This window comes from Anastrepha obliqua, chromosome 4, assembly GCF_027943255.1.
Source record: "Anastrepha obliqua isolate idAnaObli1 chromosome 4, idAnaObli1_1.0, whole genome shotgun sequence".
Lineage (NCBI taxonomy): Eukaryota > Metazoa > Arthropoda > Insecta > Diptera > Tephritidae > Anastrepha > Anastrepha obliqua.
This window is the reverse complement of record NC_072895.1, coordinates 121397345-121410177: the sequence shown is the minus strand read 5'-3', so window position 1 is coordinate 121410177 and position 12833 is coordinate 121397345. Positions and strand designations below refer to the sequence as shown.

Below are 12833 nucleotides of genomic sequence, written 5' to 3'. Positions count from 1 at the left end.
TGGCCGGATATAAATCCGGGTCGTTCCGGTTACGTAGAACCGAATGTCGTGGAAACGTGAATGTAGGAAAGTAGGAAAATGAAGTAGGTTGTCTTTATGAACGGTGGGCCAATAGATTTTGAAAATTCGAGGCTTCAAAATAAAGTTTAAAATCATTTCACGTAAAAAAGTGCATTTATTGTCCTTAAAAATATGCCAACAGTATAGAGTTACATCGAAATTTATGAGCATTCAGACGTTGAAGAAGTAAAATTAAAAAGCATTAAATTAAGTTACAATGCGTTTTGAGAGCCCTTTGCTATAGTCAAAACAAAATATCAAAAGAATAAATCAAGTAAAGTATAGTATTTATATCTTATACCTAAGAGAGCGAGAGAGTTGTGTATTCCTATCAATTATAAAAACATACTGGACCCAATTCGATGCGGAACTGTTGATTAGCCTCGCCAACATCTCTGATTTTAACATCAACAATTGGCAGCCTCTGTGGCTTCTCAGTTTTATATGTGATCACCGTTTTGGCCCAAGAATTCGAGCGATGCTGAAAAAGCAATAAGAAAAGGTTTATAAAAAAAATAAGTCGTGGTGGAAGAAATCCTCTGTCACTTACCCTGCATTCATCGCTTTCTGCTTCAAAGCGCAGACGCAGCGGTCCCTTTGGCGTTAATTCTGCATCATTCCATGACAACAGCTTTAGGCCATTTCTAAAATGAAACAATAAGTAACATTAAACCGACACAGCAAGTAAACTTTTTTTCCGCTTACCGATCGTTCGTTTTGTCTTCATCTAAATAGCCAATTGTATTTCGACAATTGAAAGTGATTCTTTGTGAGGCCTTAGCGGAAAGCAATTGCAGGAAGCCCAACTGATGCGAATCGGTTTTGTAGGTGATTTTCATACCTCCAGGCATTTCACTCAGCCACGTTTCCCTCTCAGCGCCTTTGTAGCTTAACACTGGCGTTTCTTGTGGCTTCGGTAGTATGCACGAACCGCGCGTCTCACGCTCACAATACACCAAGATAGCGTCACGTGGATCAGCTTCATTTGGATCGATCCAGTATTCGCCAGATTTGTAGTCAGGATAGGCCGCGAAAAGATCGCGACACGTTTTGGCTGGTGCCGATTGCTGACCGTTGGGTCTTCGTAATCTCTCAAAAGATGCCTTCAAGTGTTCGAACGCCTTGATTACCATCGCTTCCTTTTCGTCATCGGAAAGTCCTTCTGGTAGGAGATTCGGTTGGTCACTTTGGAAGTCGATGCCTTTTGTTTGGCCTTGATTGAGTAAAGCAGTAAGTGCAGCTACATCGTATCCGACCGATTCTCCAGGTGAGCCTGGTGGTCCTGGGGGACCGGCGGGTCCCATGGGTCCAGGTTTACCCTCACCGCCGCTTAAGCCACGTGGACCAGGTTGACCTGGCGGGCCCATAGGCCCTGGGTTGCCATCGCGGCCTTGTGGACCACGCATTCCCATCTCTCCTGACTTTCCCGGCTGACCGGGTATGCCTGGTGGACCTGAGTCACCTTTAAGACCTGCTTGGCCGGGCATGCCCTGTAAACCGATAAGACCGCGATGACCCTTGATACCTTTAGGACCAGGCTCACCATGTTCACCCTTTGGTCCTTCAACACCTGGTGGGCCAGATTTGCCACGCAGGCCTTGTGGTCCTTCAACACCTGGTAAACCAAGATCACCCTTTGGTCCACGCTCACCTTGTAAACCTACCGGCCCCATGGCACCAGGTGGACCGGGCAGACCAGGATTTCCCGGTGGTCCAGGATTTCCTACTTGTCCCTGAGGTCCTTTATCACCAACACGACCAGCAATTCCAGGAGGTCCAGCTTTACCAGGTGGTCCTTCAGGTCCAGACTCACCCATTGGGCCCGGTAGGCCTTGTGGTCCTACAAGTAATATTCAAACATTATTACCAAGACTCTACAATATTAAATTAATTTTATTTGTACTAAAATTTGTACATACCTTGCAGGCCTTGCGCTCCCGGTGCACCATCCTTTCCGGGTCTACCTTGTGGACCTGCTTCACCTGGAACTCCTCTTAAGCCACGCAAACCTGCCGCGCCTGGTGGACCAGGCAAGCCTGGCATTCCGCGTTCACCAACATTACCCGGTGGTCCTGGATTACCCGCTGGCCCAGGAGGTCCATCACTGCCTGTTTCACCTTTTTGTCCCTCCAAACCAGTTGCACCTTGCAAACCTTGAGATCCTGGATTTCCTGGTCTACCGGGTTCCCCAGGATTTCCCTTAGCTCCTGGGAATCCAGCCACGCCAGGTAACCCTTGGCTTCCGGTTTGTCCCTATAAAACAGTTCATTATCATTTGTCTTTATGTTGACAACAAAGACTAAACATCTTACGGGTTGACCCTGATCACCGGGTCTGCCAGGCAATCCGCTTAATCCTGGTTCTCCCCTGAGTCCTGGTTCACCTCGAGCACCTTTCAAACCACTTAAGCCCACGGGACCTTGCAAACCCTGCTCACCGGGGGGACCATGAGGTCCTAGCATGCCTTGTTCGCCTTTGATACCCATTAAACCACGATCGCCTTTTGCTCCGGGTAATCCTGCCAAGCCTGGGGCTCCAGGATAACCTGGTGGGCCCTGCAAACCAATTGGTCCTCTTTCACCAGGGCCACCTGCTGCTCCTTGCTCACCTGGTTGCCCAGGGCTTCCAGGCTCACCCCTTTCTCCTGATTCACCGGGTGCTCCAGGTGGTCCTACAATTCCTTGTGGGCCACGATCGCCTGGACGGCCTGGTGGACCCTCCGGACCAAATGGTCCTATGCTACCACGCTCACCTTTTTCTCCTGGCAACCCAGAAAGTCCTCTCGGACCAGGCAATCCCAACATTCCCGGCGCTCCCATATGTCCTTTAGATCCTAGTTTTCCAGGTAAACCCTAATTTATATTGAATAAAGAACTGTTATTCGAAAAAGCATGCTTTTTCTTCGATTATACTTACTGGTGGTCCGTCATGCCCTGGCGCACCAGGTTCTCCACGCTCTCCAGGTGTTCCAGGCTGACCTACTGGACCTCTTTCACCAGGGTAACCACGTTCACCACGTAATCCAGAAGGGCCAACAAGACCTTGTGGGCCAGGTGGTCCGGCAGATCCATCTTTTCCTGGAGCGCCTGGATTACCAGCGGCGCCAGGTAGACCTTGGAAACCTCTGGGCCCAGCAGTGCCTGACTCTCCACGCTCCCCATCTTGACCAGGAGGACCACGGGGGCCTTGTGCGCCAGGCAAACCATCTTTACCGCTATCTCCATGGGGCCCTTGAGGACCCGGTGGACCTGGCTCACCATTTTTGCCAGGTTCTCCGGTGAAGCCTTTATCGCCAGGAATGCCCATTGGTCCAGGTAGTCCCTGCAATCCTTGCAGACCTTGTTCACCGGGCCTTCCATCGGCGCCAGGAATTCCCCTCTCACCCACAGGTCCAGGTTTTCCTGGAGGTCCTATACGTCCTGGCAAACCACGCAAACCTTGAACTCCTGGTATACCGGGTTGTCCAACATCGCCTGGACTTCCCTTTATGCCGTGTGGTCCTTGTATGCCGCGGTCGCCGGGAGTACCTTTTGGACCAATAGGACCATCTGGACCAGAAATTCCAGGCAATCCTTGCGGTCCTCTTTCGCCAGTTGGGCCTGAAGGTCCGGTAGGTCCTCGCATACCGCGTTTACCACGTTTTCCTTCCGGCCCTACCGTACCTGGTAAGCCACGCGGACCTGATTGACCAGATTCTCCTTTAATACCTTGATCGCCTGGAAAAGTTATAATTTTGTTTTTAAAAGACCTTACAAATAAAACACAAAACATGGGTATTACCTTTATAACCACGTTCGCCAGGTTGCCCTGGTGTGCCTTTTATACCAGGTTCTCCTGGACTGCCAGGTATGCCATCCGGACCACGGGGTCCAGGAAAACCTTGCGGCCCTGCAATACCAGGTGCACCCATCGAACCTTTGTCACCATGTAAACCATCTTTACCAGGCGGTCCTGACATGCCAGGCTCGCCGGCAGCGCCTGGACGTCCAGCCTCACCGCGTGGACCCTGCAATCCTTGATCACCTTTTGGTCCTGGATGTCCCCAATCGCCTTTGGCACCTGGACTACCAGGGAAACCTGGTGGGCCAGGCTTGCCAATAGAACCAGGTTGCCCTGCAGCACCCGGATTACCATCTAATCCTCTGGCGCCCTGTGGACCCGGTGGCCCTTCACGCCCACGCTCCCCACGAGGACCAGCAGGGCCCTGTCAAATAAAAACTATATATCTATTTTCATAAACAAAAGGAAATTCAACAGTAAAACATACCTGTGGGCCTGTAGGGCCAACAGCACCCATTGGGCCAGTGCCACCTTTCTCACCAGGAGCACCTAGCTCACCTTTTGCGCCATCAATACCAGGCAAGCCATGATGCCCCTTCAAACCGGGAATACCCGGCATACCGGGTAAGCCTCGTGGCCCTGGTATACCTGCAGCACCTTGCAATCCAGGTTCACCATCCTCACCAGGAGAACCATCTTTACCTGGTGGACCAGGTAAACCGCGTGGTCCCATCAAACCAGGTGGACCTTGTGGTCCAGGCTCGCCAGGTTCACCACGCATGCCTTGAAAACCTTGAGGGCCAACAGGACCTGAGCTACCAGGTGCACCACGTGGACCGACAGCTCCCACAGATGATTGCAGATACTGAAACTCCGGAACGAATGGTAACGAACTCGGACCCTTATCCGAATTTGCATACTCAGCGGCCAACTGTTGGTGATAATAACTCATATCCGGTATCGGGCCAGGCACGCCAGGATTTCCAGGCACACCTGGATTACCAGGTGTACCAGGTATACCACCCTCTCCCGGACGACCTTGTGCACCCGGATAACCAGGTAAACCGCGTGGGCCAGTGGAAACGCCAGCATAAGGATTGTCTTCAGCGGTAGCTGGGAGATTAGGCTCTGTCGTCGTGGTAGTTGTTGTGGTGGAAGTTGCTGGTGGGATGTGCATGCAATTTTCAGTCTCGCGACAGATCACCTTGCCTTCAGTGCAAGAACAAGAATTTGTGCAGCCATTGCGCTCGCTGGTAAATTCATCACCATCGCGATACCAATTACCCTCATACAGACATGAAAAAGCACCCACAACGTTGGCGGGGGCTTCAACATTTGGCATATTCGACGGGTTGCTTGCTGTAAAATGTATGGAAGCAAATAAGTCAATAAAGTTGTATAAAACATGAATGAACATTTATACCTTCCTGATGGGTATCGAAACCGTTAGTGCCGCCTACATTCACGTCGGCATCTGGAAAGAGAGAGCGCATAGTTTACATGGTTGTGCTAGTAACTTAGCTAGTAAAAGTGTGTATATATGTGTATGTATGTTTATGTGTGCTAATGTTTTACGCCATCTAAAAGCAAATAGTTACTAGCGCACATAAGTAATGTAAATATTCCCGACATGTGTTCCACTTGTGCAACTCCAATTAATTTCTGCTACTGCACTTTTCATTAAGAACAATCTTCATCCTTGCATTACTATCTTCATTATGCTATTACAACTTTGTTATCGCTTTGTCAACATGAGAATCGAGACAATTATAAACATACACACATTCCCATCGGTATGTATATATTTATTTTGTATAGCAAAAATTTCCCATTTCATCAGTTGCAAATCAAGCAAATGTAATTTCGGAAGAATAGTTGAATATACAATTTATTTATATGGTAATCTACTTATGAAACGAGTCTCAGGAATACAGTGGTCTTACTTTACACAAAAAATTGAATACAGTTACTCTTCATATATTCGTACACACTTGCGTTAAAAGCCCTCTTCGACTCATCATCAGGATAACGAACATTGGCAGCATTGGAAAAGATCTGCGAAAATTGCATTTGTTTGGAAACGTTTAATGAGTATTAGTATGACTGCTTTCAGGTATAACTACGCGAGTTGCTTGCATTTGTTTTTATTTTTAGTCTAAAGTCAGCAACAATAAAGAGAAGAAGGAGAAGAAGGTGAACACAAAGCCAATTCACAGCCTAATAAGCCAATATCAGAAGAAAGATTTGGCAGCATTGTAAATACTGAGTTATACCAGTTTAATGAGGTATAATCACTCTCGCTGGCGGCGAATATTAATACAAGGTTGCCAATATTCAACGGACCCATCTGGCAACCCTGTATCTTTTGACGGAGACATCAGATCGCTTAATTACATACCGCGTTGGAAGCGTCAGTCTAAGCAGATTTTTACCATGGAACAGTAAACGCCACGCAAGCGCTCCCAAATTGTTGAAATTTACATTCAACAAAAGAAATCAATTGTGAAAACTCAACGTGCGTATAAAAAATTAAATAATGTGAAAAGTGCGCCTTCTAAGAACACCATTAAACGTTTGTACGAAGACTGGTGATGCTCTTTCTAATCCAAAGAGGCTAAATCAAAACCGACAAAGCCATCGCCAAGGACATCTCAAAATCGCCGTTCTCAGCAGTTGGGCATTGCTCGGACCACTTTACAACGAATTATCCGCATTGATTTGCATTTATTCCCGTATAAGATTCAATTGACGCAAAGATTGTTGCCTGCGAACAAGCCTCGTCGATTGGAATGCGCGCCAAGATTACATGAAAATAAATTTTAACTAATTATTTATTTATTTTGTTATTTCTTTTATTTTTTTTTTTTTCTAAATATAGTTCACACTACAACAAAAACCATATAAGGCAATGTTGCGAGCATTGTATAAAATTTGTAAAAGTTCGGCAGATTTGCAACAAAATATCAAACTTTTAATCAGAACGTTTACAAAAATTTCGGGAATGCAGTTTTATAGATAATTGAATTTTGGTACAATAAAGTGCAGGTTTCAAGTAGACTAAAAATCACACTGATTTTTTGAGAATTTGTTTTAGTCCTGATCTTGTGCATTTTCTCCATTTAACGCCTGCTCCACATTTTTTTGTATGGAAGAAAATACCCAACACCGTCAGCAGAAGGAATTGTCAAAAATCCATGCAATTTTAAGTCGCTTCAAACTTGCACTTTGTTATACCAGAATTTAATGGGCTATAAAACAAGCCTTGAAACAGCATATGGCCTTTGTACGAAAATGAACCATATTTTCATTAACAAATTATTAAAATCAAATAACAAATAAATAAATTAAGTTAAGTCAATAAGTTAGTAAGTCCCCGTGTATAAATATACCCCACACCACTATCCCAACCCCATTCCAAGCGAATCATCCACTTCTCGTAACAGTGTTGGAACGGTCTATGTGAGATCTATTCAGATCAGCCAGCTATACCTAACCTAGCCTAACAGTGCTGGAAATCTTCTCCTGTCAGTCAATAGACTCAAATCTTGTTCATTTTAATTCAATTGTATTCATATGAAAGATATAAGAGTGGCACAGTGTAAGGCACCGCGCTTATGGTCTAACACTGGAATGTTGTACTCGTCTCGAAATTTAATACCCGAGAATTTTGTATGAAACTGCGTATGGTCTTGATGAAGAGCCCACGACCTTTCCTCCAGAATTTGGGTGTTCTTTTTCTCGCTACATCACAAAGTTCATCAAAGGCGTGTTGGTGGTAATGTTGATTTGTACCTCAGTGACCCTCAGAAGCTCAGTTGAGGTGCACAAACCCACGAGTATCGAAAGTTCTATATGTATTGTTCTGAAATTTAATTATATTTTTCGTGCTTTTTTTACTCCTGTACCAATAAATGTGTGTCATTTACATTTCATATTTTTGCAAAAAAGATTTCCTTTTCAAGCGTAAAATTTTTAGGCCCAATATTTCCTGCGAAATAAATTGTAATTTGAACGAATTATCTACAGTATTTTTTTACAGAAGTGAGAGGTACAACATTTGGAAGATAACTTTACACAAAACCGTTAGCGGTAGCTTAGCAGCACTTATCTCACATTACTCAATAGTCACACCTTTTAGCTTTCGGCAGCAGACGATAGAAGACCCAACGGGGGTTTAAAACTTTTTTCTTTAACCTAACTCTATAGCAGCTTAGACAAAGGTAAAGCCAATAATACCTCATGGAAATAAGTATATGTGCACAAATTTTTTTTTCTGTATCTCTACTAAAATTAACGGTACATTTATTTTTTATTTATTTTTGGTATACACAATTGAGCCTACTGCAAGAATATTACTGTAAAATTCTTCTTCGTCACCATTCGCGGTACCGTTATCATAGTTTTGTGTGTCATCATAGCACACTTCATAGGAAATAAGTATATGTGCAATATGACATTAGTGGGTATTTGGCAGCGATCGCGATCACATTAAAATATTTTGGCAATTCTTTTTAATTTTTTTTTAATTATTAATCACGTAAGTAATTAATTAAAAGCGTGAGCAATTAGAAATTGTCATATTGTTGTTGAATTGAACTGTAGAATGCCACGTGGGACCCATTTGACCGCTGAAGAGCGTGGTTTGATCCTGGGAATGAGAGAAAGTGGCAAAACAATTGCAGAAATTTCTTCCCGCGTAGATCGTCACATCAACACCATAGCAAACTTTTGCAAAAATGCATCCAGTTATGGTAAAAGCAAGCGCAGCGGCCGACCAACGTCTCTTAAAGAACGCTCCAAAAGGGAGATTTGGCGTCTTGCTGCCCAAAAAGAGATGTCCTGCAGCGAAATTTGCAGCCATCTGAACCTCAACGTTTCCAGGAGACGAGTCAACCAAATAATTTGCGAAAATAAGAATCTGTCATATGCTTTGCGAGAGCCTGTACCAAAGCTACTACCACGTCACCTTAAGGCCCGCTTGGCATTGGCGGAAAAATACAAATTTTGGACTCACGAGTTCCGAAATGTGGTTTTTTCCGACGAGAAAAAATTTAATTTAGACGGTCCAGATGGCTGCCACAAGTATTGGCAAGATAAAAGACTGCCCCGACAAACCCGTCACAAACGCAACTTCGGTGGAGGGTCGTTAATGGTATGGGCTGCCTTTGGATATGCTGGAAAGTCCCGAATATGCTTTATTCCGACAAGAACCAGCGCGGAAATGTACATACAGCTTCTTGACCAAGAGCTCATTGATTATTCGGAAACATTTTATCCTGACAAGTGGAATTTTCAGCAGGACAATGCTCCAATACATACTGCAAACTTGTCCAAAATGTTTTTTTCATCACGAAATATTGATGTTTTAGAGTGGCCAGCATTAAGTCCTGACCTTAATCCAATAGAGGACCTTTGGGGCATACTTTCTGCCAAGGTTTACAAAAATGGACGTCAGTTTGAGTCCATTGTGCACCTCAAGGATGCTGTGGTCGCTGAGTGGGCAAAAATTAGCAAATCCACGCTAGAAAAATTGGCCGACTCAATGCCCACTCGCTTAAACAAAGTTATTTCAGCCAAAGGCAACCATATTAATTATTAAATTAAAAAAAATAAGTTGAAATCATTGAACTTCGGCAAGAAATGCGACAAAATTGTGAAATGCACATATAATTATTTCCTATTAAACTTTTTCATTTTATTTTTTATTTTTGTAAGTTAAAAAAAAAATGAAGTTTTTCTTATTGTTTTTTAATTGCTTTGATTAGATTTATAAGTAAAAAATAAGTCAATAAATTTTATTTCATTTGAAATATATTTTTTTCACATAAATTGTCATGCACATATACTTATTTCCATGAGGTATAACAGGTAGTAAAAACAATTATTCAGCATCACAAACTAAAATTGATTCATTCCTTTAACAAGCTAACTTATTAGCAGCGAGCAGCAACCTCTTCCTCATACAACCATCAACGACTGACATACTAAGGCGGAAAAATTGCCATACACCACCCAGGCAGTACAGTCGCTCTACCTTATAAAGTTTATACGCAAATATCATTTTTTTTTTTAATGCTTTTATCTATCAAAAAGGTTTATGTCTAAATCTATAATCTAAATACGCACAAAAACGCAAATATATTCATAGACGTGCCTATCGCTCACTCATATTTTCTGCTTTTTTCTCTTCTGCCTGGCCTGCCTGCCTGCCTTTGAAAAGTATACAACTTTTAATCAGTTCATTTCCATCTGCACATCTACAAACATAAAAACAAACACTAGCCGTTTGACCTGCATATTAATTCATATGCATTCGCTTTTCCCTTAAGAAAATCATCGAATGCCTTAATCGATTTCACACTCACTTCAATGGACTCATTCTCTGTGTCCATTCATTGATTCCATTTGATGATTTGCAGATGCGCTATTCTCGTATTTGACACAAATTCTGCATCATTCACATAGATTTCGCTGTAAAGCGAAATTATTTATTTTAGTTTTTTTTGTGTTTTTCCTTGATGTTGCAATAAGATTGCTTGCTTGAACGTGCAACAAACATAAAAGTTTACTGCGCTCCAATTAGCAACAAACGAGGTTGTCAGCTGAGCAATTGAAATTGAATGGAGATGTCATTAAAAGCGTGCGTATATGTGTGTGTGCGTAAGTGCATATCACAGAGATGAATTGCTGAAGTTCGATAGACGTCAATGAAAAAGATGTTAATAATAAAAAGGCATGCATTGGAAAATATTTGTTTGGGATATACACAGAATATTTTTGAATTATTATTGAATTTTTAAAACAATATAAAAATTTGTTTTGCTTCGAGGTGTATATGAGTAGAAATCGTAGAGGTAGGAATCAATAGTGGCTAGGGCGATTGAATTTCATAAGTAAATATTACTTATAGTTTACTTTGAACTTTAAGTGCATAAAGAAATTGATATAATATCAGTAGTTTGATATTTTCCAAAAAGCCTCTCCAACAGCGCGATAGTACGAAACAATAACTTTCCTACGCTTATTTAGAAATTTACATATTTTCGTACGTTTTTCTCTGATTTCCTTGAAATTTTGATATGCCATTCAGGAAGTGATATGCTTTCAAAGAAAGTAAAAAACTAAAATTCCATGTTTCGAAATAAATCCCTAAAATTCGTTTTAAGTTTCCTATGTCTCAAGTTCACCTAACCTGACTTCTTTGCTTGAAGCCACATAACTCCGTGAATTTTTCTCTGAAATTTTAATCTAGCATTCAGTGAATGATATGCATTCAAAGAAAGTAAAAAACTAAAATTGCGTGTTTTAAAAATAAATCCAGCGGAAATATATTGTAACGTTAGTTAACAGAAAGAATTAATACACAGCCAGTCCTGGAAGTATATACCTATATAAGGAACACAGAACTCTCTTCAAAGTCATTTGAATGAAATTGTATTTCATTTTTATTGATAAAAGTTACGCTTTCCAATGAAGAAAAGTTCGAGTAAGTATTTTCTGGCGCCTTTTTTCTGGATGCATGAAATAACAAGAGCTTTATGTCCTTCACTGTATAATGAAACTTGAGCTCTATAATTTGATGGTTATGTGAAAGATGTGAAATGCATTTTTTCCGGCTTTCGCTTAAATTATTATTTGCATTACTCCTTTCCACACAACTTCTCCTTATACTCACCCACGTCGACATCTTCGTAGTTGTTGTAATCGTATGCTTCGAACTCATCTGTGCCCGGTAAATCGGCTTCCGGTTGCGGCTCCTCTGCTTGCGGTCGCTCATTAAATGCTTTACGGTATTTTTTCACTTTTTTAGTACGTGTTTTTCGCTTTCCTACATGCGCTCCAGCAGAGTTCTCCGCCCAAGCACACTCAAGCAAAACGCACAGAACGCATGCGAGGCATAGGAGATGTAAAGGCTTGAATCTCATTTTTTGTTTTGCTAGGTGTTATTTTTTATTTATCTTTATTTTTATTTTTTATTTTTTTGAATCGCGAAAAATTCAAAATGCTTTGGATTAAGTATTCATAAGGTCATTTTCTGCATCATAAACTGCACAGTGGAATAGATAAAAACAATGTAAGGTATAAAACAAAGAAAAATGTGAACAAAAAACAAGCAAATCTTTTTGAATGACAGGATTTAGATAAGCAAGCGTAAACCAAAAACAAACAAAAAAAACAGCTTTAATAACAAACTATAGGTAAAGAAATGGAAATGGCAATGTCATGAAAGGACTAAAAGCCGAAAAAACGAAATTTAAAAGCCGAAATCCGAAATCTGCTATTCGCATCAACGGGCAATGCGTAGCGACAACGCTTCGATTTCGATTTTACTGCAGCCAAACTGGGTCAACCGGCTGCTCGTAGGCAACACGCTCACAAAAGTGAACGCAGTGCAAGTGCAGTTTTTTATTTTTGCCACCATTTGTTTGAACAAGTCGTTCTCGTTGCTTTATGTGTGTGTTTTTATGCGCTAAAAACATTTTTGAACGCGACACGTCCCCATCGCAACAGAGACTAGTTTCATTTTTTTCCATGTTTTTCTTTTTTTGTTTTTTTTTTTATTCATTCGGCCAATCCACAGTAATCTCAGTTTATTTGGACGAGGTCATCAACTTGAATTGATAAAACGCATACACACACACAGCCATTAGAAGTGGGATGCCTTTGTCCAAAAAAGCGGCAGTCAGCTTTTTTTACTATTGTTTTTGTTTGTATTACTTTTGTTTTTTATGGCCACACACACATATGTATATGTGTGTTTGTATTTGCTTTGATTAATTGTGTATGCGTGCGAGTGTGTTTGTATACGCGCTTTAAAATTTTTTCCCGCTTGTCCCGCATATTTGATTCGATTTATACGGACTATGGCGGCTCTTATCAAGCCACAGCATAGATTTGAGTTCACTCTTTTTTGTTGTTGCTGGTATGTCTGAAGCTATTAATGACCGAAATTTGTTGCTTTGTCCCCGATTAAGAACTTGGCTGTGTGCGTT

The 12833-nt window shown here is 41.9% G+C and overlaps 1 protein-coding gene across 1 annotated transcript; it reads right to left on the bottom strand.

The window, feature by feature from the left end:
- Window positions 1-376: 376 nt before the first annotated feature.
- On the bottom strand, window positions 377-11765 carry LOC129244393 (collagen alpha-1(I) chain-like). Its single transcript, XM_054882014.1, has 10 exons — window positions 11516-11765; window positions 5264-5314; window positions 4328-5199; window positions 3841-4264; window positions 2977-3776; window positions 2373-2912; window positions 1980-2313; window positions 766-1900; window positions 611-704; window positions 377-541 (listed from the first exon to the last, which is right to left on the bottom strand). Exons 1-10 carry the CDS (start codon window positions 11763-11765, stop codon window positions 392-394), a joined length of 4650 nt encoding a protein of 1549 aa, XP_054737989.1. The 3' UTR covers window positions 377-391.
- Between the last annotated feature and the right edge of the window lie 1068 nt (window positions 11766-12833).